Genomic DNA, 25,835 nt, shown 5'->3' on the forward strand with positions numbered 1-25,835 from the left:
ATCACTCAGATGCAGGAAAACCCATCTCATTTCCTACCTGTTGGATGAGCAGCAGAGCATGAGCAGCCTTCCTGCTACTAACAAGGTAGAAGAAAGCATGTTTGGGGTAGTATTATGGGGAGCCCAAGGAACAAGCTTTGAGGAGAGCTCTGCAGCCACTTGGACGCATGGTGATGATCCATCCTTTTAAGTGTGGCTGAAGGAGGTGTATGCACTGTGCATGCTGTCATTCTCCACACAACACCTGTATGCAGCACTTGTCCTCTCCTGGCCCAGTGCAAGCAGCAGTAGAGGCTCCCTGGTTACTTTGGATCTGCCCTAATTTGGGTAGAAGTTGCACACTTTCCCTCCCCAGCCACTGCAATTCAGGGAGCCACAGAAATCACAGAATCATAGAATGGTTTGGGTTGGAGGGGACCTTAAAGACCATCTAGTTCCAATCTCGCTGCCATGAACACCTTTCATTAGGCCCCGTTGCTCAGAGCCCCAATCCAGCCTGGCCTGGAACATTCGCAGGGATGGAACAGCCACAGCTTCTCTGAGCAGCCTGTTCCAGTGCCTCACCACCCTCAAAGTAAAGACTTTCTTCCTAGCATCTAATCTAAATCTACTCCCTTTCAGTTTAAAGCCATTCCCCCTTGTCCACGAGGCACGATGGAATTTTCCGTAACTCCTGGGGAGCAGGACCCGGGGCGGTGGCTCAGCGCAGCCCGATGAGGAGAAGGCGCCCAGGTGGGCCCGGGGGAGCCGAGCCCCCTCCGGCGCCAGCCTCCCACGGTACGCCGGTGCTGCCCGCCGTATCCCGGTACCGCGGGGGCAGGGGAGGAGGGCCCAGGCCCGGTGCCGCCGCTCCCCGCCGGAGGAAGGGGCGGCCCCGGCGCTCATTGGCGGAGGCGGGGCCGCTCCCGGTGCGTCACGGGCCGCCCCGGCCGCCGCTGCCCGCCCGCCCGCGGAGCGGCGTCGGGGGATGGAGGCGGCGGTGGCCGGAGCTTGGAGAGCAGGTGCGGGGCGGGTGGCCGGCTGTGCCTGCCCGCGGGGCGGGGAGAGCGCGGGTGGGCGAGGGAGGCGGAGGAGCCCCCTCGGAGACACGACCCGGGGGCCGGGCGGGAGTGGCGGTGGAGCCGCGTGTCCGCGCCCTGCCCGGCCGCTCTCAGCGATGGAGCGGCGCGACTGCCGTGCCGGGGCTGGGCTTCCCCTGTGGAGCGCCGGGCTGGGGTTGGGGTCGGGGCTGAGACTGTAGCGGGGGCGGCCCCGACCCGCCCGCGGCAGGGCGGTGGTCTGGGCTCGCCAGCGCCCGGCTGGCAGTGGCCGGAGCCGCCCTCGGCAGAGCCAGGCTCACGCCCCATGTCTTTCCCCAGGTCCGGGCCCCGCGGGAGAGGGCGCAGTCATGGTGCCGCATCCCGGGCAGGAGCCCGCCCGTGGCTAGAGCCAGCCCCAGCCGGAGAGCTGCGACGGGGCACCCTCGGCCTGAGGGCATCCCTCAGCCTGAGCGCCTCCCCGCGCGCCCCCGGCATGGAGCCGGGCGGCCTGGAGTGGCTGCTGGTGCCCATGCAGCAGCTGGTGTCCTGGGGCGCCGCGGGGGCCATGGTGTTCGGCGGCGTTGTGCCCTACATCCCCCAGTACCGGGACATTCGGCGCACCCAGAACGCGGAGGGCTTCTCCACCTACGTCTGCCTGGTGTTGCTGGTCGCAAACATTCTGCGCATACTTTTTTGGTAAGTTGGCTGTGTTTCTGCTCAGTTCTGAAGGTTCCTGATTGTTTGCCAGGTGTAAAGCTTCGATTGGAATGTTTGAAAAAATAAAGTTTTACAGGCGTTTTTCCTTCTCTTGAAGATCTAAATGCTGTCTTTCCATCAGTGTGTGTCTATTAAGTCGAATGAACTGGGCTGGGGAGCATGGTTTGTTTCCCTTGCCAGATCTGATTATCAGCACTCTGATTTCCAAGAGGAAACTTTTTAACTTGTTGGTAAAGAGGTTTATGCTAAGTCAGGTCTTTTTTCTTGCCGACTGTATTTTGCATTTCTCATATTCACTATATCCATTTTCAGCGTGAAAGCCTCGGTATCACACACTTACTTGAGTGTCTAGTTGGCATTAGCGTCACTGGAACACTTGCCATATATTCTTGCATTTTCCCAGGATGCTAGCTGGCTTCAGAGGGGATTCACTTGTAGATCTTCATGCACAACTACAGATGAAAATTTTCTTTCATGGATAAGCAAGGAAAAGGTGTGCTGCCTTTCAAAAGCAAATTTCTTTTGCTTTCAACACCAGTTTCAATACTTAAGAGCAAGTTTGTTTCCATATTTTAGTGTTGTGCTGCCGGACAAAGAAAATGTTATTACGGTGTGATTTCTGTGAATCAATGTTATAAATATCTTGCTCATTATTTCTGATTATACAGGTGCTACACCACTGAGAATGTACTTGGGAAACCAAACATGAAATGGTCTGGGCAGTTACTGCAACTAAGGACAGTTTTTCTATGATTCTGTTTTGACTACAAAGTAGTGCTTTTTAATCCATAAAGAACTGATAGGTAACAAGGCTGCATCCGTTTGTTGGTTTTCAGTTTCTTTTTAAAGAAACCTCTTCTGACTCTGTATAATGGCTTCCTGGGTTCTGCTACAGCAAAATGCAACATGTAAGTGCTGTGCTGGAGTGGAAAGCAGGACACCCTTTCTTGGCACCACAAGCTGGCAGTCAAACAGAGGAGTCATCGCTGGAACAGAGCTACTTGTTGCGTTGGAACTGTGTTTTCCTGGGGAGAAGTATATGGAGAAAGCAGAGAGCAGGAGGGAAGCAGAGGAACTGGCAGGAGGAGGAGAAGCAAAGAGCTTGAGCTGACAGTGTTAGAAAGAGAAATAGTCTTAATTTTTGGTTGTACTGGAAACAGTCAAAATATAGAAATGGCTTACACCTGAATGGAGATGCTGGCAGTTTCTAGGTAACTCAGGTGAGTGAATCTGTTTAGTGAGACTCAGACTATGGAAAAACTGAAAGATCTTTAATTTAAATTGATTTTAAGTACATCTAGTTAAGAGATGTGTGAAAGTATAAATACTGCAAGTAGTGAAAAGTTATAATTTATATCAATATTGAAAGATTTGTCAATACCTCAAAAGAGAGAATGCAGTTATATTGGTAGGAGTATGTATGAATAGTTGAGCCACATGATAGTATCACTCCCTGACATGTATAAGCACTGTGTAACTTCTGGTCACCTTGGAGCTTAGCATGGAATGGCTTCACACAGGAGCCTGCAGAAACCTTTCTGTCTGTACTTGCAATGAATTGTCTCTCTCTAGTTCTGCTGAACTAAAAGACAAAAGAGTACTTGCATAATAATTCAGTCTTCACAGGAGAGAATATTTTGCTTGTCTGCCTAAAAAATTAGGCATCCCTGGTAGTTAATTATAAGCACCAGTAAGTCATGAAAACGGCATTGAGGGTGGATGTTATCCTTGGGTATCTGGATGATTAAAGGAAGATCACAGAGCAAGAGCCTGTGATTCCTGTGAACACTGAAAATGCACCCATTGGCAATTCAATTTTTGCATTATTTGGTTAATGTCACTTATGGCCGATGCATTATCTGTGACACAGTGCTCTCAATAATTACATAAATGGAAGAATGATTTTAATTGTATATGTAATATTTCTTGGAGGAAATTAGAAAGTTTTTATTTATTTTGTTTTAAATTTATTAAATAATTTAATCCATTCTGGTGCCAGGACAGAATTGTTCCTACAAGTAATTTTGTACTGTGTATAATCTATTTCCCCAAGTACCACTTGATGTCTCCTTCCCTTTAGCAAACCCAGTATTAATCCAAGTCTCTCTTCTGAAAACTCTACTGCCATAAAGCTTCTGATTTCATTTGGTTTCAATTCATTACCTGTGATTATTAAGCACGTGGTTTGAGCCAGAGTAATTTTTTCTGGACTTCCTCTCCTCCCTGATCCAAAAATAAGTACTTAAATTGTTAGGCCTTAAAAACTTTCAAGTTTTAATAGTGTTGCTTTTCAGGACTTAATTTTTTCTGAGAATGGCTGATGTTTTTATTGTTATTTTGCTTGTTTGTTTTGTTTTTAACGTCAAAGACACTTCTATCATTTGTGTCTGTTGTTACTTCCAGGTTTTCCCTGAAATTTCATGTATTGAATTTGTGGCTCACAAGGACAGACTGTTCCTGCCTGTTATACCTTTTATGCCTCTGTATATTTGCTCTTGGGTAGTGCTGGTGTTTCTGTATTTGTGTTACTCATAACAGACCCAGTCCTCCCACCTTTCCCTTATGGCTTTATTACTCTTCCTTCTTCTCAGCTATGGGAACAATTCCCACACATTCTCTTTGTGGAATGATGGATTCCACAGGTTCCTGTAACTGTACTTGGTTAATTCAGAGGTTATCCTTTTTTGGTTTAATGCCTGGTTTTGTTGTGGTTTAAGTTTGACCTTTCATCTCCCCTCCAAATAGAGTATTTGCTTCCTAATCTTCTTGGCATGTTTTATGTGTCAATAGAGTTTCAGCTGGTGAATTGCACTGTGACAGTAGCCAATGAACAAAGTACTACTGAGATCAAGGATAACAATCCTGTTTCCAGTTACCTGTTCTCACCAATTCTGTTTCTCTGATTAGACTGTCTTTAGTGGTAAGCCATCTTTTGAAGTCAAGAGGACTCAGTGCAGGCCTCTCTTCCTTGTCATTCTTACATCTAATCACCTAATTTCAAGGTGTTCCCAAAGAACTTTTAGTTTGCTAGTGATGACAATAGCACAGTATCCATTTTTCATGCTTCTCTTTCACACAGTGTCTCAAAATTTCATCTTTAAGGAGCTGTTTCTGCTTTCAGTTATGTGTGTTTGGCCTTGCTGTGTTCCAGCAACGTGCCAGAACTTTGTGTGAAAGGATTGGTCTGGAAGAATGAAGACAGGGTATGGATAGCAATGGGCGTGATTCTACTTCACTTTATTTATGCATGCATGGCTTTTGTTTAGGAAAAAGAAACTAGAAGTTTGGTTATGTTTAAGTCTTTTGCCCTTTTAAAGAGGATTCTTAAAAAAAAAATGGAAAGGTAGACCGTTTATAACATCATGCAAGGGAGTCTCTGTTTACCAGTGTGAAGAGCAGATTTTGTGCTGTAGTAGATTTTATACCAATTTAACATTATTTTTAGTAGTAATCTATTGTTACAATTTTATCTAACACATCAAAGCAATATTTATTTTGGGGTGCCAGTATAGCTGCTGGATATGATTTATGGCTGCATCAGCTGCCCCTTTGTTTTGTCCTGCCATTGTCAGTACTGCTTCTCCTGTCTGTCTTCTCCAGCCCCACAGGTCATTGTTTCTCTGGACTGGTCAACTTGGGGAAAGTTTGCACTGTGGATAGACAACAAGAGACAGTGCAGAACTCCAGGACTTTGTAATTCTGGTGCATATGAAAGTGTATGGCCTGCTCAAAAAAAAAACCAACCTGATAGCAATTTTCTTCCCTCTACATTTTTAATTAAACTCTTCATTACCATTTTTGATAGCTTGTGCCTTATGTTTTATTATACATTCTTGAGTTAGCTCTGTGTTCTTGCTCAAGGGATACCTGAGCTCTGAGGTGATTAATTATCTATTTAAGCTGTCCCAGGCTGTTTGGAACTAGTGGGATGGCTCCAGAGTTCTAGTGCTCTAGTGCCAGAGTTCCCTGTGGCACTAGACCAAGGCACACACATCTTCTGGGTTTGTGTGGCTGCCAGCTGAGTAGCTTTGCATTGTCATGATGGAGAACAGCAATAAGAAGGCGGGTGAGAGTTGTGTAATCAGTAGGGGGTGGAGGATGCAGAAAAACTTACTTGTGAGTTCTCCCTCTCCCTCTCTACCCCCTCCCTCTCTTCACCCTTTTTTTTTTGAAACAGAGCTTATAAAGAGATAAATTGCAGTTTCTTCTAATATTAAAATGAGAATAAATAACTAGAGGAAAAGGAACCATAGATTTCTTAGAAATCAGCATAGACATTTTTATATATATCTTGACTAAGTGCAGCCAAAAGTACTTATGTTGCCTGCTATCCCCAGGACTCTTTTTTGGATTTTTTTTTTTCAGTTTTACATTTTGTAAAATGAATGTCAGTATATAATGGGGTTTGTATATTTTCCAAGAAGACAATGTTCTTTCCAAAGGTTTTGAGCTGCAATTTCAAGAGACACTGTCCTAAAACTCACACAGCAGTGCCACAGAAATCCAAAAACAAGAAAATAAAACCATCCAGTTTTGGAGTTGTTCTCACAAAATAGTTGCTGTAAGGCAAACCGTGGGAACAAGTTCTGGCAGCCAGGGACAGGATGGAGACTATGGACTGTGTTATTTTGATCAAAGGTAACCCTCTACCCATTGCACATCAGTTGACCTGAAACAAAAGGTCTTTTTAAAACAGCAATATCAATAGAGCTCAGAGCTCTCTGTGCTGGAATCAATGGAATAATTAGAGACTCAGGTATGGAGCTGGAGGTAATTTATAGAGAAATGATGAACTGGCTCTTGTCAGGGGTAGACTCCTAGGTATTTATTGTGCTGTAACATCTACAGTGCTACCTGTGGACCAGGTCCCTTCTGTCTTGTGTTGCTCTGGCTTTGGAACGCAAAGCAGTGAAGTCTGAAGGACTTTCTGCGAGAAAGAGAAACTTGTGCTTTTAAGGCTTCTGTTACTAAAATGGATCTCAACAGTTTTTACCATGTGTGGCATGTGGGATGATGCTATGAATCAAGCTGATAGAATGACTACGACTTTGAAAGATTGCCTTACGTATGGCCTGCTGGTGGAATCTTGCTCAGATATTGAGACTAAAAGTGTTATGCAATTCCTCCTCCTTTGTGTAAGTGCCACAGAGCAGGGATAAGATGCAGCTACCTTTTTTGTGCAGAAAGTCAAGTGGAATGTTGTATGCACAAGTGAGGAGCTTCATTTGGGATGATGCGTTAAGTCTTGGAAGTTTACATGTCTTGTATCAAAAGATCCCGGTGCAAAACTAGTTTGTTTCTTCTTCCTGCTTAAATCCTACGGAATAAATTCGGTAATGATGTGGGATGTCTTTCAGGACAGCTGCTGTGCTGCTACCCTAGGCTATCTGTTGTGATCCTGGTAGTGTGTGGTGTATCCTGTGTGCTTCCCATGTTGCCTAGAATCTGTAACTTCCCAAAGAGCTGAAAAACAGACAGCAGATGAAAGCTGGAACTCCAGGAGTGTAGGAGGAAATAGAGTGATCTGGCTGCACCAAAAGCAGTCAGTTTCTTTTCAAAGATGTCTTAGGAAAAGCGATAAGCAAACCTTTTATGTTTGGTCTAGCTTAGGCTTCCTTTTCTCAATTGGCATTTGCTGTTTCGAGTAGGCCCAGGACTGGAATAGCAGGATTATTGCAGAATTGAATTGTACCAATGGAATTACGTAGTTTTCTCAATAACTAGTTAGTCTCTGCTCTGGCTTGAACGTGCACTTCTCTTGTCTTCATCACCTTGAACGTGCATTAGTCATTTGAAGGCTGTGGAAACTCTAATAACATAACTAATAACATGTAAGCCACTCCCTCCTCTTTATTTGTTTATTTGACTAGTACAGGAAATAAAGGGTTCTTTTGTTTTTACAAATGAAGTAAACAGTGGAAAAGCTCTTTGTCTCTTTGTAGTCTGACATATGAACTCTGAGTTCCTTGAATACTTCAAGTGTCACTGTTCACTTCGTTATACAACACTGTAGTTATGGGATGAAAATGCAGAATAGTGGTGGTGACCCCTCACCCCCAGGACTTGAAAGCTGATCTTTTCTGCAAGGCTGTTCTAGTATCCTAAGCACTAGCACCTTTCTCTCATAAGGTGCTTTAATTGCCTTAATGTGCTTCCTCTCCTGGCTCCTGCTTACACAGAGACAGGAATAACGTCTGTGAGGCAGAAAGGAAACAGCATGGAATGGCATTCTCTCCCTGCAGAGTTTACATCCCACAGTGCTCCTGGCTCAAGCTGGCCTGAGGAATCTTAAACTGGATTAGTGTTGCTTTGGCAGGCCCTGATATTAATGCAAAGTAGAGTAGGTAGCTTGGAGTAGTGTTTGTGTTCATGATCCTGAGCAAAATGAGTGTTCCGGCTTTACTTCTACAGCTTCAAGAACCCAGGAGTGGTCCTTGACAGTGGTATTCCTTTCAGTCTTGCTGCCCAGGTAGTAGGGTGTAATCCGTGTGGTGTAGTTTGCCCTGCCTGTTGGTCTCCATAGCAGCTTGTTTGTTTTCCTGTATATGTGATCTAGTTTAGCTGGTTGTGTTGCCTGCAAGACTTATTCTGGGGTTTGGTGTTTGGGGAGATATATTTCACATGAGTATGTTTTGTTGTATAACCTTTGTTGTCTTTTACTGGATGGTTGTGAAAAACCCTACAGGTGCTTTGCATTGTTTGAAGTTCCCATAAGAATTTTTAAATTTCCATTTTAACTCTCTTGTGAGTTTTGTTTTACTTTTTTTCCCACCTAGTGTTTAGGGGGAGAGAGTCTGTAGCAATACTTGAACGTCATGACAAATTGTTGTGATCAGCCAAGCAGGTGGCTATGTTTATTTGTGTTTGTAGTGAGTGGGTATTTGTACTGCAGGCAGTACTTTTGTGAGGCAACCATTAGTGAATGACTGATAATCTCATCAGCAGGGAGAAGCTAGCCTTGCAGTGACCTGTGGCTGGATTTACTGTCATAATAGCTTCTAACTTGTGCTGCTAGCTCAGCCCCTCTTATACATGCAAATACATTTGTATTGAAGATGGTTTTTCTAAATCTAATGTAAAGTGGTTTATAGTTAACTGCTTTGTAATTGTCAGTAAGTCTTTCCCAGTTTTTCTCATCCCTGAGTAAGAGACAAATATTATAGTATTGAATTCCAGTAGATGAGGGGAACTTTGGCACTTGGTCAGCAACACAGGCTGAAGGAGATCCGGAATCGTGAGCCTGGAGCATAGGCTAGGCCAAACTTTTATTCTTTTCCCCTGCGTTTTGAACTAGTGCAATGAAAGCCTTATTCAAAGCACACACTGCCTATGATTATGCTTATCAGCTGTGTTCTTTATTTCCTTCCTCATAGCGTCCTCCAAATTTGTTACAGTAAAGGCTCCATTGAGGTTAGAAGTGGGGGGCTGAAGGTCACAGAGCTGCTATTCCTGCAGTAGTAACTGGTGGGCCCTCTGGCAGTAGCGTGGAGTCTCAAGGAGCTATACTTTTCCTCAGCTGTATGCCACTAGGCAGGAAATACTTGGCTCTTTTCACTGATGTGGGCTGCTTGGCTCTTCTGCACACGATTTCCAAGGAAGCTAGTCAAGGACTTTGCAGTCTCTGTCCTGTTCCTTGTTAGTAGACTCATAACAAAAAATCTCTCTAGTGAAATGGCTGCAGTGGAAGCATAGTAGTGTGAGACAGCACGATGGTGAACCTAGCTGGTTTTTACTATATGGAGCTTGGCCATAAAAGTAGCCCAAGCAAAACAAATTACATTTTGCCAGGGTACTGTAAAATAGGAACTGTCAAGAAGAGGGCAATAATTGCCATGCCTGTGAGGCTTAGGACTTGGTCAGCATGATGTGGCAGAAGATTGACCTTAGTAACTGTGCTGTTAGGAAATTTAGGAAGCCTGTGTGCCTCATGGTGCAGGTGAGGGAGCTGGGGAGCACAGCAATATGTTCTGACCAAATCACTTCCTCAGCATCTCTGTCTTCAAGGCATAAAACCTGGCAGAACTGAGCACAGAGAAGCAGCTCACTGTGCTGTGTGTGTCACCTTCCTGTTGTAAATGCAATATGCTTCCACTCTTAACCCCTTATGCACTTACTGAGTGTGTGGTGGGGATTGCTGAGCTTTCATCAGGTGATGTTGGAAGAGTATTACTGATCTCCACTGAAGGATTCTCCTTTTCCTACAGCAGAATCTTGTGCAATCACTTAAGAGTAAGCTCTTCAGTCAGGACTGGCTACAATCCAAGTTCATGTCATCTGTACTTCCTTACTTCCCCCAGTCTTGGTTCAAATAAGGCAGAAATTTATTAAGTAGTTGGTGTGTTCTGCAGACCTGGCTTTTCCATTCACATGTCTAGACAGGGCTATGGGTATTTATTTCTTTATAGGGCAAGTGCTGTTGTTTTTATGACTTAACTTAAAAATGGAAGATTGACAAAGGGAAGTTTTGCACAGAATTCCATGTGAAATCTTTGGAGTGTATGTGTGGAGAGCACACATAACTGGTGTTAATGTGGCATAACTCTCTGGTCTCTGTACTGACTTACTGCTTAATGAATGTGATCCTCCTTTCAAAACAATAGGTTTGCTGTTGGCTTTTGAAGCAAAGCCTTAAGCTTCTCTCCAGCATCTCTAGGATCAGTCCACTGGGATGTTGAAATAAGGTTCTCAGATACTTCTGCTCTGAGCTTCTGTATGGGCAACTAGGTCTGTCTGGTGACTCTGACTTCCTGAGCCTTCCATACCTCTCACTGTTAGCATTTCTTTTTGCAGGTGTTTAGATGTTTTACATACTTTCTCTTCCTTTTTTAGGTTTGGAAGGCGTTTTGAATCCCCTCTTTTGTGGCAGAGCATTATCATGATCATTACAATGTTACTGATGCTGAAACTGTGCACTGAAATTCGTGTGTCCAATGAGCTGAACGTGAAACGCCGCTCTTTTGCAGGTCAGTGATGGGAATTGGCTTTTTTAGGATAAATATCTCTGAAAATATGGTGTGCTCTACTTTCAGTACAAAGTTCTGTGTTGCAGTCCAGTCTCCCCACTGTAGCACTTTATGAACTTTTTTTTTAAACTGCTTATTTTCCAGGTAAAAGTGTACAGCTGAAATTTTATTTCAGACAGGTTTTGGTTCAGTCAGAAATCAGAGTTCTCCCTAATATTTCACACCACATTCTGAATATAGAGCTAGTTGTTATGTTACTGTGCTAGCCTGGATTGGCTGGAGTAAGAAGCTGTTTTCTTCAGCTGTACTTTTTACCAAGTCCTTAGTTATGATCTTATGCTGTTATCTAAATGTTGTAATTGCAAACATTTGCTTTTGTAGATAATAATTTTCTATTTACTTGAGTTACTGACCATCAAGAAACCAGGTGCTTCTTACCATGGTTGCAAAACTATCTTTTATTTTTGTGTACCATTTCCTTTGGCTTCAGTGTGAGATTAGTTGGGATTTATGGGAATTTTCTCATATTTTTTATTTTGGTTAATTTTGATAATTTCGGTTGGGACAGACTATTATTCTCTGTTTAATAAAATGTTCAGTCTTTGTACAAAGTCCTTATTTTTTCGCTGCAGATAAGAAATGTGAGATTGGGTAGATTTTTGTTTCTCTGTGTTGACTTTGACTTACAACATTTTATGTAACAGCTTATTACCAACAAGAACAGAATTAACACTGTCAGCTTTCTGTCAGTTGTTTTGCCATTAAGGATGTATAATTTATTCTCTCCATCTGTTCTCTTCCACACTCCCTAGTAATTGAGGGTCTGATCCAATTCCAGATATCCACAGCCATCATTAGAAGGCAGCAGCTCCTGGCTGTGCAGTAGGGTAATTTATCTAATAGCTAAGGAGGCTACTTCCATTCCTGCTCATTGTGGAGTGTAGTGAGAAACTATTCAGGTAAGTGAATTCATGTGGAAGAGGAGCTGCTCTCCAGCTTCCAAACACAAGCTGCTGTGTTCACAGGGGTTTTCAGTCTGGCAGGATGAATGACTTAAAAACTGCCAGATTTAGCAGCAGGTAAAATCCAGGAAGCATTTGGGAGGGGCATGTGTGCTTTCTTCCTTTTCTGCTGTTTGTGCTAGCGTTTTGTGGTGACAGAGAGGTTTCTCTGTTTGCCCTTTCTGAGAGGAAATTGTTCTTGTGCACATTTACATACACACACTTGCAGGCTCTTTCAGTAACCTTTGGACAGAAAAGGGAGACTCTTCAGTTTAATATATAGTGCTCTTTAAGCAACTCTCCCTGAAAGACATACAGTCTCCTAAGGGGTAATCAGCCCTTCCCTTGACAGATGGTAGAACCTCTTTAAGGTTGCATTGTATTATATAAACCTTTTTCCTAAAACTCATTTTGTCATAGGGAATTTTCTAGAGAGATGGATTTTTACCTACTTGTGGTCCTTAATTATTTGTTTTCATAGAAAGGCTTGCGTCTTCCTACAGGCACTGAGAATACTTGGAATATCTTTCTTACATGGATTGATTTTTAGTAAGGACAACTGTATGATGGTTTAGAATAAACATTCAGGTGCATACAAAGCTCCTTTCAAGTTGGACAGAATGATAGGTTTCAAGCACAATACGAGTAGGAGTGAGAACTGTGTTTCTAATCAAACACCTAATCTTATCTTTAAAGTTTTATGGTGATCTAGGCAAGCTGATAAGTCTGTGTACTTACTTTCCTTCCTTATAGTTTGCTGGGGCAGTGAAGAGCTAGGTTTGAAGTCATTGTTTTTTGTTAACCTTGCAGAATCCTAAGGGAAGGTACAGCATTTCTGTATGATAATGTAATTGTTATTTCTCACATGGCTAGTATTCATTGTAAACGTTTTTCTTTTCTATCCTCCCTTTGAATGTTTCAGCAAAATAATCCAAAATATTTAGAAAGAATAGAATATTTCAGTGGAAGGGAGTTTGCTGTTTTCTTATATTATTTTTAAATGTGGTATTTCTTCCAAGTAGCAGAAGTATGTTTACCAGTGTGTTTTCAGTTATGTGGGAATTGCCTTTTTTCCTTTTGTTTTTATTTTCTCACAAATTAGGTCCCTTAAGTAATAACTAGTTCAGAAAGAATCTGCTTCCTATCTTGAAGCATTAAGAAGCAATCTCTTCAAATCCTGACAAGCTTGTTCTGTGTTCTTTATCATGTTTTCTGGTGTTACTGGCTTAAAATACCCAAAATGTCAATAGCTATTCAGAACATACAAAGCCATTCAGTCAATTTGCTTGTACTTTGAGTTGTAGAGTAACTATCATAGCATGAGAAATGCAGTCTCCCTAGATTTTCTAGTAATGTTTGATCTTTTTTCTTTTTATTTATTTTTAGACTCTATACATAGAGAACTTAAAAAGATTAGATTATGTGAATTTTCTTAAATTTTTTTCCCTTCTTACAGTTACTTCTAAATTATGGGATTTCCCCCCACTCCCTTTTAGTATTGCAAAATGAAATTAAGTTGAAAGTGGTGCAACCCATCTTGTGCTGTTGCTGCCTTCTCTGATTTTTTGTTTTGGATGCAGAGACTTTATCCTTCCGTACATACCAATTGAAAACAGAGCAAATGCTGTTCATATATCCAACTGTTCTATTACTTTTTTTTTTTAAACTTGAACTGTATAGCCTGTTTTTAACAATTCAGGTTGAAAGGAGAAAGCCAGCACCCAAATTAGGCAAAATACAAAACTAACAAATACCCCAATTTGATTTTAAAACCTCCAGTGATAGGACAGTTCGCTCCCTTGCATGAGAATGCTTTGAAAACTACATGGGGTCCTCAGGTGAAATCAGCAGCCATGAACAATAGCTTCTTATTGTTTATTTTGTATTCAACCTCTCTGCATCTTAAGTGCTCTAATGCAGATCTTCTGGTACCATTGTTGAGGTAACAACAGTTTTCCATATTTGTTCCCAAGTTTTAAAGTTGTATCTGTGGAGCCATATGTATGCTGCATTGTTGGCACAGTACAGAAAGGGCCAGGCTTCTTGTTAATTTTGTTGTTGTTTTTGTTGAAAGTATTGTAATATTTTGGGGCATGATGGTGCTACCATCCTAAAGAGCTGAATATTGAAATACAAAATGTGGATGTGCTATGTCTTTACTCAAGAACCAAGAGGTGGCTGAAGCAAAATTGTGACAGGTACAGACAGCTGAAAACATCTGGTTACTTTTGGGAATGTTGGTGGGCTAGAGCAGTTTCTTCATATTCTTGGAGATACAGACACTCTCCCCAAATCAGCCTCCCACCTCTCTCCAGCAAACATTCTAGTAATGCCCAAGACGTTGTGACAGATTTTGACCCCCTTGAATGTATGAACTATACTGAAAACCAGTGGACAATATTTATTGAAAGGAGATTCTTGGACATCTCTCTGTACTTGTGCAGCCTGAGCTCCACAGAAGAACATGGGCTCCTGTGTTTTTACATTTTACATTCCTCTTGTCATTCATCCAGTTCTGCTGGTTGACTTAATCTCCTTTGTAACTTGTATCTTATTATAGCACTCTGATCCTTTGAAGAGCTTTGGTTTTGGCACTGGAGAATTCTCTTGTGTAATATATGGGTTTCAACTGGCAGAGGAAGGTTAGAGTGGAAAAGGTTTAGCATGCAGCATTGTTGCAGATGAGGTCTGTTCTCTCTTCTTCTTGTTGGGCTTTGTGACAGTATTTTTGAATAGCATTTTCCACCAGAGGCAAGGTAACTACTGTCTCAGCTGTTAATACATACATATCCACACACCCTGTGTTGCTGAGGTAACAGGTTGTTTTCTCTGATCACGAAAAGTTAGAATTTATGTAGTCTAAAAGTAAGAATCAAGCTGCCTGTTTAATTGTTTTTTAAGCCTTTATTTTCCCCTCATACGTACACTGCATGCTGGGTTGTGCACTGAGACTGTTCAGGGACTTCCTGCTGCTCAGTCCTATCTTAGCATTGTGGGGTGGGAGCTTTATAGAAAGCATGGGGACTAAAATTTCTGGCATGTTTTGGTCTGGCTATTATTTTTTAATGAATAAAATGTACTAACTGACTAAACTGTAGCTCAAATAAACACTGTTGCATTTAATCATAAAAGTCTGTTTGTCTTTCCTTTCTTTTTTTTTTTCCCTTCAACTCTTTTTTTATGTAGCTGCAGATAGTAAGGATGAAGAAATCAAAGCACCTCCCAAGAGATCCTATCTGGGTATGTACTGTACAAACCCGTTCTGCCTGAAGTTGTCCCCTTAACCACATATTTCATGATTTGCTACTTTTTGTGATCATTTTGGGCAATGATTGCATGATCATTTCTATAGAGAATGTTTGCATTACCTTTTCTTGACATACTAAAACCTGGTGTCTGGTTTTTAATTTTTTTTAAATTTTTCACCTGCCCACTTTTAACTTTCATGGAAAAGAGGAAAAGATGCTTTCAGCTCTATTTCAGAAACCAATTCTTTGAAGGCAGTTGAATTGACTACATTGTGTGTCTTCCTTACTCCTTCCCCAAGCTGGACAAACAAAACAGTGATTCATTTCTTCAGACTCAGTTGGCATTTTTTCAGCTCTAATGCTGAGGAAACTATGAAATATACAGCAGTATCTTTCAGCAGATATTTCACTTTGATATTCAGGCAAAGTGCCTGCATCCTTGTGAATATTCCTCTCTTTTTTATTATAGAGCAGCCTCAAAATTGCTGTTTGGGAATTAGTAATGCCCAAGGTGAGAGCTTCCAATCTTCAGTTTCAGAGTTGGAATCTATGTTGTTTAATTTACCTAAGGAATAAGAAATATTAGGTGCAAACTAGCCTTGCAGTACTTTTTCCACTCTTTAATAGTTTGGAATGCCAGTTTTAGTCAAATAATTGTAGTTTTGTTTTAAATTAGCTGGGGTATTGCATCAGAGAAGTTATGCTGGCACAGAAGTTCCCCAAAATCAACTTTTAGTATATTTTTAACTGAACTGATTCAGAATCTTCTGTTGATACCACCTGTGTTCTGTTGCAGTTCTTGAGTTAATGAAGGATCAACTCAACTGGCAATATCCAGGGCACAGAGGAACATTACTGTGGCAAAAGGAGAGTCTCTGTATTTCTCAACACACAGTTAATCAAGCTGGAGTTAGCTCTAAGAAACTGCCCAAGAGTGGTATTAACCTGAGTGCTTTCTTGAAGCCATAAGGCCATTCCTGCTTAGGTTAAATAAGACTCTCTTTTAATGATTCATCTTCTGGATCTCCCCTTTCAGATTTAGGGGCAAAATTCATGCTTTGGGAAATTTATCAGGTTTTTTTGTCTGATACCAGTATTTTTGCAAAGCACCTTTTCCTTTTGTATTTTCAAAACATTATTTTTTCTGGATTTAGTATCAAACTGTTTCTGTTTGTCTTTAACTCTGGTTTGTGTGGTCATTCTCACTGGCTTGCAACACTAACCATTGGAATGTAATGTTTAAGCAGTTCTGTCTTCCATGTGCCTGTATTCCTGATGTCTTTTACTAGTTTCTAGCAATGCTTTATTTACAGTCTCAGAGCTATAAACAGTTGCCAGCTTCAAGTGGTTAAAATTAAACAGAAATAAGTAACTTAATGTGACCTTTTACTTATTTCAATCAGTTTTTTTTTCCTTGTCTTTTTGGTTAAAAAGTCATTTGTTGGTAGTTTGATAGCTTAAAAAGATGTAGAATAAAGCACCACACATCTTAATCCAGCTGGTCTAAGTCTGAAACATTTGGTTAATAGGTATTACTTGAGGTTTGTTTTGGAGTTGCTTAGCAAAATGGAATGAATTGAATTATCGCTAAGGAACAAGACAGCCTTACACTACTGCTCTGAACTTTAAAGACTGGGTGGGCAAGTTAGAAATATGATAATTCTCACTGCTATAAAGAAATTAGAAATGTTTTGAGCTGTTTGTGTATAATGTGCATACAAAAGTATGTGCTGGTGGTATGAAGAGTGGGGTGCACAGTGCTGTGTGTCACAGCATATGTCATACTCAATTGACATAGGGCTTAACTGAGCTGTGCCCTGCAGTGCTGTGTTTTGCTACAGCTCTGGGGAAGCTCACTTAGAGATTAGCTGAGGGGAATATTGACCATCCTTTGAGGTGCTTGTGCATTCTCATGTCCTTTAATGAGTTTTAATTAAAACTTCTGCTCAAGAAGAACATATTGTTTTTTAATTTCCTTTGCATAGTTGGGTGGTGTAAAAATTTTTTCAATGTATTTTTAGGCTTCAGAAATTATTATAGTACTTTCTTTTTCTGGTCATGTAGTAAATTACTGTAAATGAAGATGTAGTAAATTCTGTCTGTAAATTATGATCTGTGAAAACTATTTCGTTACAGAGCTGTTGAACAATTAGTCAGAAAATGTACTGGGCTACCGATGAATTTTAGGTGAACTTGTTAGATAAATACAGAGGCATTTGTTTGGTGCTTCTCCTTGAATAGAACTGAAGAGCTCCCTGAGATTACTTTAGGATTTGGTTTATTGTTGGTAGTTCAAGAAACCACTTAATGCCACTGTTTTTCCACATGTTATCTGACAAAGTCTTTATCTCTGTCACATGACTCTGAAAAGTGACTTTCTGTCAGTCAGTACTGAGAGAGAGTTGAGGGTGTGGGGGAAGGTTACTGCAGTTTGAGTAACCTAAAAAAAGTTACAGTAAGGTTGGCCCCAGGGTTTTCTGATTCCATACAGAAATAAAATTATTTTCCTTTTTTTTTCTTGGTGAAGGAAAGATTAAAAAGAAGTAGCTCCCGTTCTGAAGGATTAATGCTTTATTTTCTTTGTTTTCTAATTCAGATACCTAGTTCTACCTAGTGCCTGGTAGCATGGCAATTGCTGAGACTGAGCAAGGTGCAGTTGAGTAGAAATTTGGGTTTTTGCTTGTTCCTTGTTTCATGATGAGATGATTTAGAACAAATGTGAATAAGTGTATTAATCTGTTTTGCTAAAATATAAATTCCATTTTGAGCCCTGTGAGTGTCGGAGACTGTTGGGGTAACAAAATCACTGAAGAAGTAACAAAACATGACCATAGTTCGTAAGAGGCTGTATTGTTTAAAGTTGTTCAGAGTGGTTTCAGTGTGTGGCAGGTGAGCTTCAACGTGGATGGTACTTGCTGGATTTTTTTTCCTTCTAAGTAGATGGTTAAGCATTTGGAAAGACATTTCTGGGATTTCCTTCTCTGTCTGAAGATGGTTTTATCACTTGCTGTATTACAGAATCCTGAACCTTGGTTTTAACTCAGAAAAACCTCATCTGATTTGATGAGTGTGATTTCACTAAATTTTAAAATGCGAATAATAAGAATTAGTGGTAATGGAACAGCAAAAACTTAGATTAATGGAATACCTGTTGCAAAGTATTTGAAACTACTGAACATTTTTTATGGGGGGAAAATGTAAAATGTATGTATAGTTAACTTTGCAGACCTATAGCTGCATAGTAATGAGGAGAAAAGAGTAATGTGAATTGAGCCGGTGCAGGCATCTGCTGCAAGTTTCCACTGGCAGTGTGATAGCCTGACTCACACTTCCACTTCTTTCGTCCATGCTCCTTAGTTAGCTCAGGGCAGCAATTGGCTTGTGTTGTTCAACAGCACCACCACAGCGTTGACATATTTGAGAACAGCACTACTGCATTACATGTGCCATGAAGGATGTAAACTTTATTTAATCAGCTCTCTGACTTCTTCTGTTCATTGTTAGGTCTGTTTGGGCATCCTGCACAACTTGTGGACGAGCAGTGTTTTTCCAGGGGTGCTCTGTAAGTCACATGCACAATGTGCTTCTCTGTCCAGCCCTAACACCCTGAGCAGAGCTGGGGACACAGCAGAGGCACAGCTTTCCTTGCTGGTTGTGGGGAGCACCTGGGTTTCATTGGAAGTGCTTGACTTCTGCACTGTGCTGCCCAGTTGAATTCCCTGTACAGCTGGAACAATGAGAGCAGAGTTGTTGCTGAGGTGTCACCACCTCTGTCTGTGCATAACTGAACATGGAAATGCTCTTGGAAGGATTTTGATCCCTTCTCCCCAGGATTGTATGTATCCTCATTAGACTAATTTCAGAGTGCTTTTGTTAGTATTTTGGGGAGGATGTTCAGGAGAAGGGATTGTAATGACATGTCTGTGAGAAAACAGGATGCCAAAAGGATTTTTTTTTTTGCTTGTTTTGCTTTGTTTCATTTTGTGGTTTGTTCGTTTTTAAATTTTTTTAAAAGGATTAAAAAATATTAATGGAGTTCTAGTTGTTGAAGAATTCAGGTCTACTTTGCCTGAGAAAATGGCACCTGTCTGCATTAACACTTAGGTTGTAATTCCTTATATGATGGGAACAGTTATTTCCCCATGTCTTTCTCTGCATCAATTTGTAGACCTTTTAGGAGATAAAAGAGAGTAAGAAATGGAGATTATAAACACATAGGGGCAATTTAAAATTTGTTTTAAGTAAATACTTAAATGGTAAACATTGGTGTCTTTTTAATGCATAATTTTGGTTTATTTTTAGTTGATGTTGCAAAAGAGACCAACACAAGTCTGGAAAGTAATTTGTCTTTACAGATATGGGTTTGTGCTGGAGGTCTAAGTTATTCAAGCATTTCAGAATAATTCAGTCCAAATAGAACCCTTGATTTTTAAAAAATATTGTTTGCATACTGAACAGATTGAACAGAACTTTTTTTTTTTGTATTAAACTATAGACAGAGAGGGAATAGTTTAATTTAAAAATTTGTTCCTTTATTTTCATAGGGAATTCGTCCTGAACCATTGCAAGTTCAACACTGAAATAATTTTCTTTCAGAAACCATGAGGAAAATGGGTTTGGATCAGTCTGTTTTCTGGAACCAATTTTATGTTTCCCAGTAGATACTCTCTTTCAGGCTTTGAAGTTCCATTCAGTGTAAATCTTTCTTCAGCCCCTTAGGCTAATGGGCCTCAAAATAAAAATTCTGTGGCCTTTTATGTCCTGTTGAGAATGTTGAAAGTGGTTCAGTAGGAGGGCATGCCTTTTTTGCAGGCTTATCTGGTATTATTCAGAAGGTATAAGAGGGAAGGATAAGTTTAAATCCTGTATTCCAGAGAGACTTTTTCCTTTCAGAAAAGACAGCTGGAAAGGGAGAAACCCAAAGAAGGATTTTTGAGCCCTCTGAGCAACTATGATCCCTGCCTCTGGCAGTTTGCAGTTTCCTTAAGGTGAGAGATCCAGAAATACACACATCCTCTGCAGTGAGGTAGAGGCATGAGGCCGATTTACCTTCTGCCTCCCTGAGTGCTCTGAAAGCACATTCCTGATCACAGTGGTCAGGAATGAATTTTCTTTTATTTTCCCATTTCCGTATGCTGGAGGCAGCTGGCCCATGTGGTTATCTGGAGGGTGGAGGAAGGAGAGAGGGAGAATTGCAGTAAATCCAGAGACTTAGAGATGAAGTGGCAAGGGATCCAGGTGGACAAGTCATTCTTGTACTGCATGGCATGTAGCAGGTTTAGGCCTGAGAGACAGGTGGTGGCTTTGCATGAGAGTTAAGGTGGTCACCTTTAGAAAACTCAAGGGTATTTCTTTTTGTGGGTGTCTTGGTTTGGAAGGGAGCCTCCCGAGAAATGGGAAATGTAGCCCCCTCCCTCTGAATTGCTATAAATTTTAAATTAAGAGGCACTCAGGCAAAAATATGGGAGCAGGAATAACAGTTCTTTATTAGGGAAGAAAACAAAAAGATAAAATAAACAGTGCAGTAAACTAAAATAACACTGACAGAGTCAGAACACAACCTGACACCCTGTTGGTCAGGGTGTTGGTAGCAGTCCAATTAAATGGTGGCTGCAGTCCTCCTGGAGTGTCAGGTGTGGTTCTCTTGGAGCAGGGATCCTGTAGAAAGGGTGTAGTCTTCCTCTGAAGATGCAGTGGAAGAGGCAGCTGTTCCTCTGGGAAATGCAGTGGAGAAGCCGTGCTGGTGTTCTAGAATCTCAAGATTGGTAGGAATGTTTGGCTCCTCCCTCTGGGCAGAGCATGTCACAATGGAATGCTACAGTTCTTATCAGTCATGCAGTGATATTCAATAGCCTGTTATCAACAGATGTTCCCCGGAGGGAGGATAGGTTGTGGAAGAGATAAGGAAAACTGCCCACTTAACAGAAGACAGCTGCCATACAGATGGCGAATAGAATACAATTTGCTTGGCAATCCAGGACAGTGGGATGGATGGAAGTGGAAGAGACTGACATTACCTGCATGACTGATAGGTAAAGTATGAGGCAATAGCTCCCAAGTCTTAAAGTAATCTTGGATGTATTGTTCCATTCATGAACTGCAGATTTATCAGTAGTTGTAGTTAGCCATAGGGAATAATCTGGTGTTGTGGGCTCACCCTGGCAGGCAGCTCTTCCCAGCAGAGCCACCCTCTCACTCCCCTGCAGTGGGTGGGAGGGGAGAGTCAGAAGGCTAGAAGTGAGAAACTCCTGGGTTGAGGTAAAGACACTTTAAAGGGTGAAGCAAAAGCTGTGAATACAGGCAAAGCAAAATAAGGATTTAATTCTCTACTTCCCATCGGCTGGCAAATGTTCAGACATTTCTAGGGAAGTAGGAATTCATCTTGGGAACGTGATGGGGAGACAAAATCCATAATTTCAGGCATCCCCACTTCCTCCTCCTGAGCATGCTGCTTACACTTTCTGTGATGACTTGATCAATGTGTGAACCAGCACTGGCAGGCTCTACTGTGATTTGATTATCTCCAGAACAGGGCAGGAATCTCAGGCATGTTTGATAGGGTGCCTCTTACCACAGGCCTGTGTTACCTAAACGTAGATGCTTGAGTTGCCTCTTGAAGAAAGGTGAGGTGATGAAATGTGGTATAAATCCAAAAAACCACTGTTTTTTCTGAGCCCAAGAAATGCCAAGGACTCTTCTCTGAATTCTGCTTTCTGGTTTAGTAGTGTACCAGAGCTGTGGAGCATCTGTTACTTTATGCTAGCACATGGGTCCTACTTTTCAAGTTGAAGTCTTGTCTTAGTATGCTTCACGGTGGATTCTTACTGGGTCTGCCAGTTATCTGAAAATGGAATGACATGTGTCTGCCAGGTAAACAGTTTTTTTGGCTGCTGACCTGGTGTTTTCTTTATGTAGGTAGCATAACTCAGAGAAGAGAGATCTTATTTAGGTGGTAACACTTAATCCTTTTTTTCTGAATTTTGGTTAGCACAATGATGGTTGAACAGGTTCCTACTGATTTTGGGTTTTGTTTTGGAACTTAGATATTTTACCTTAATTTAAGATAAAACTAGGCTTGGTAGGCAGAGAGGTAATGTCCTTTAACAGACAACTTGGGGAAAGTGTTTTCAGCTGTGCAAGTTCTTGTGCAGGTCTGAAATAGAAGCAGTGAGCTCCAAGCTCCTTTCAGTTTGGAAGCTGTTTCTCTCCCAAGTTTAACTTTTGTATCAGTTACAACAGTTAAGCAAGAAGAATAGTTGCCACTGGTGGGATGGGGAATGGAATGAACACCCACCATAGAATGTGGATGGGTGAGTTGCATTTCAGGTTATATTTTTAGTGGACAATGAAGCCAACAGTTCTAGAGTCTGTAATTTTTGGTAACTATTGATGAATTTTAGTTTCTAGACTTACTGTTTGGCAACTTTATAAAAAGAAATTTGGCTTTTGGGCTTCACTCAGAGATCAGAAGTGGCACCTTCGACAATGAAAATTTTAACTGGCCAGTAATGGTCCTCTCCCTAGTTTGTGTGTGGGAGATGGTGACTAGTGATTGTTTCATATTAGCCACACATTTTGCACCGGCAGAGTTGATGCACTGTACGAAGTATTTTGCATTCAGCAATAAATGCTGTAGCATTCCTGTGCTTTGAGAGCTGTATTGTAAAAAATACTCTTTCAAAATACTTGAGAAATTGGAATTGCCACCTGCAACTTTTTAGTTATTAAACTGAATCCTCTGAAGCTTTAAGCGCTGAAGGCGTTATTCTGATCTTGTGCAATGTGGACGATAACATTTTTTTCAACATTATGTTTTATTGTAGTGCATACAGTAACTTGTGGTTAAACTGGTTCTTCTTCACAGTTTAAAAATTTACCCATTTTTAATCAGCAAGGTTCAAAGTACCACTTCATAAGATGAAATGTCCTCAGTTTTTAAATTTTGAACAGGTTACTGTTGAACAGAGTGGACTAGATGTCCCGCTGAGGGCTTTTCCAATCCAAACTATTGTGGGATTGTAAATAAAATATTTGTAATTTGCTCTGTCAACTGTAGTAGCTTTGTAATGTTTTGTATAATGTGTTCATTCATTTGGCTTCTGTCATTGGTGGTAATCAAACAATATACATATTCTCTATCCCTAAAAAGGGAGTTGAGAAAGTATTACCCATGTTTACTTGTCACCAGGGCAGGGAACCTGGTGGACATTGTTCTGTTTTTGCTGCTACTGCATTTTGCAATTATTATTTAGCTCCCTTTAAGTTTTCAGCTTACAGACAGTAGGGAGATTGTACAGGTTGACTATCTCTTGTGAGTTAGAGTCACTTCAGTAAGATGTTATTTTGGGGTAGAGCAGTATGTTTGGACCTCAGTCTTTCGACCCCTTCTTTGCACCAGCCTTGCTGCTGCTTTTGAATGGCTTTGACATGAAAATGTGGGTAGGCTGGTGTTTTGTGAACTTCTTAATGCAGTTTACAGTGCTTGTGTTTATAGTTTAAGAGGATCTGCCAGGCTAAATAGAGCATGTGAAGGGCCCATGCCTGTTCCAAAAGCCTGCCTGCTGCAAGGAAAAAGGGGATGGACAGGCAGGCACGATTTAAGTGCAGTGAAGGAGGTGTGTGCAGTGTCAGGAGCCTTTTCTTTGCTGTGCAGCATGAGGAGCACACTGCAGTGCTTGGGAGAGCTGGAAAGAAGCAGTGCAGCTGTTGTTCTCCCAGCCTGTCTTTATTAAAAAAAAAAAAAACAAAAAGGTGAGTGGGGGGAAAAGAAAAAAGTCTTTATTTGCTACCAAGAAATTTCAATGTTACCTTAAGTTGAGGGAAAACTGTTTTTCAGTCTGGGGAGAAAAGAAGAGAGGTGGTGAAGGTTGCTCCCCAGCCTGGCATGAGCAATTATACCTAGAGGTTCCCAGGAACAAGGTTCAACACTGTGTTTGTGGAGTGTGCTGCTCGGGCTGCCTGCTCTGGCTGCTGGTGCCCCTGACCGGCCATCCGGCAGGCCTGTCATCCAGCTCTGCTCTGGTGGGAAGAAGAGACTGGAAACAGGGTCTGTTGGATACTATTTATGGTGTAAGACCTGTGCCCAGTTGGTGGTGTGGTGGGGAGATAAACCTGTGAATAAAACGTGGATTTTGCTTGTGCCTCACACAATTCAGATGGAGGATGGAGAACTCCTAGCAACATCTAGCCACATGAGGGTGCTCTGGTGTTTCCAAAACTTGTCTGCTGAGCCGCTAAACTGGAACCTCAGAGACAAGGCTGAGCTCGCTTCCAGGGCTGTGGAAATAGTGAATAAACAAAGATGTTGAAAAAATATTTTCCTTTTTGGTGGGACCCAGAGTAATTTAATAATATCAGCAATGAAACATCTAAGTGTTCAGACAGCTGGTTTGTCTGCTCACCCTTCACATCAGGGAGCATGTGTGCAGCAAAGCTGCTGCTTTGGTTTTGTAGAGGTGAGAAACTTTTGCAATTGCGTGCTTCTTGAGCTTGTCACATGCTGTTGTAAACTTGGTCACATCTTGATCTGAATGGTGAGCTTCATTCTTTAAATTTGGCTTGGAAGGGTCTTCTGAAGTTATTTGATCCAGTTCCCTGCTTGAAGTGGGTCCAGTTAGATGAAGTTGCTCAGGCCTTGTGTGGGTGAGTTGTGAGTATCTCCAGAGATGGAGATTCCACAACCTCTCTGACACCTGTGCCAATGTCTGACTGTCTTCATGATGATAAAGTTTTCCTTCCATCTAATTGGCATTTCCCTTGTACCCCGTATCTTGTTATTGCTTGTCCTGTCTCCAAGTGCCTTCAAGAAGAGCCTGCCTCCATGATCCACTTCCCCCTCAGCTGTAGGCAGCAAGAACCCTTCTCTTAAAGCTGAATGGGTCCTATTAGCCTCTTCATGTACACTGTATATCTGAGCCCTTTAATCATCTTGGTGGCCCACCACTGGGCTCATTTATAGAATCATAAAATTATTTAGGTTGGAAAAGACCCTTAAGATCACCAAATCCGGCTCTTAACCCAGTGCTGCCAAACCCACCACCAAACCGTGTCCCTAATCACCACAGCTAATCTTTTAAATTCCTTCACATGTGGTCACTCAGCCGCTACCCTGAGCAGCATGTTCCAGTGATTGACAATCCTTTCTGTGAAGTTTTTTTTCCTAATATACAATCCAAACCTCCTGTGATCCAACTTATATCCATTTTTGCTCATCCTATTGCTTGTTACTTTGGAAAAGAGGCTGACTCCTATGTGGCCACAGCCTCCTTTCAGGCAGTTGTAGAGAGTGAGAAGGTCTCCCCTGAGCACTCCCAATTCCCTCAGCTGCTCCTCATCAGACTTGTGTTCCAGGCCTTCCCCAGCTCCATTGCCCTTCTCTGGACACACTCCAGCACTTCAATATCTTTCTTGTAGTGTGGGGCCCAGAACTGGACACAGGACTTGAGATGTGGCCTCAGTAGTGCCAAGTACAGAGGGACAATCACTGCCCTGCTCCTGCTGGCCACACTATTGCTGATGCAGGCCAGGGTCATTGGCCTTCTTGGCTACCTGGGTATATGTTGGCTTGTGTTCAGCAACTGACAGCTGGCAGGCACCCCCCCAGGGTCCTTTTCCACCAGGCAGCTTTCCAGTTGCTCTGTCCCAGCCTGTAGCTCTGCATGGGGTTCTTGTGACTGAAGGTGCTTGGTCTTTTGACTGTCATACACTTGGCTTCAGCTTATTGATCCAGCCTGTCCAGATCCTTCTGCAGAGCCTTCCTACCCTCCAGCACATCAGCACTCCCACCCAACCTAGTGTCATCTGTGAAATTGCTAAGAGCACACTCCAGTAGGCCAGCATCTTGCTTGTACTTGGAAGCCCTGAATGCATTGCTCCAGATAATGTGTC

At 41.8% G+C, this 25,835-nt stretch overlaps 1 protein-coding gene across 2 annotated transcripts in view; it reads left to right on the forward strand.

The window, feature by feature from the left end:
- Nucleotides 1–860: 860 nt before the first annotated feature.
- The window catches only part of SLC66A2 (solute carrier family 66 member 2), a 66,741-nt gene continuing 41,766 nt past the window's right edge, over nucleotides 861–25,835 (forward strand). The window contains exons 1-4 of one of the 2 annotated variants that reach the window (XM_071450593.1): nucleotides 861–1,001; nucleotides 1,359–1,715; nucleotides 10,566–10,699; nucleotides 14,887–14,940. In XM_071450593.1, the coding sequence (XP_071306694.1) occupies nucleotides 1,513–1,715; nucleotides 10,566–10,699; nucleotides 14,887–14,940 (391 nt within the window). In that variant the 5' untranslated portion in view covers nucleotides 861–1,001; nucleotides 1,359–1,512. The remainder of the gene's footprint in view (nucleotides 1,002–1,358; nucleotides 1,716–10,565; nucleotides 10,700–14,886; nucleotides 14,941–25,835) is intronic. The other variant, XM_071450601.1, reaches the window with a different exon arrangement.

The sequence above is a fragment of the Agelaius tricolor genome, unplaced genomic scaffold (genome assembly GCF_023055355.1).
Source record: "Agelaius tricolor isolate 1412-34295 unplaced genomic scaffold, bAgeTri1.0.p SCAF_2, whole genome shotgun sequence".
In the NCBI taxonomy this organism is placed as follows: Eukaryota; Metazoa; Chordata; class Aves; order Passeriformes; family Icteridae; genus Agelaius; species Agelaius tricolor.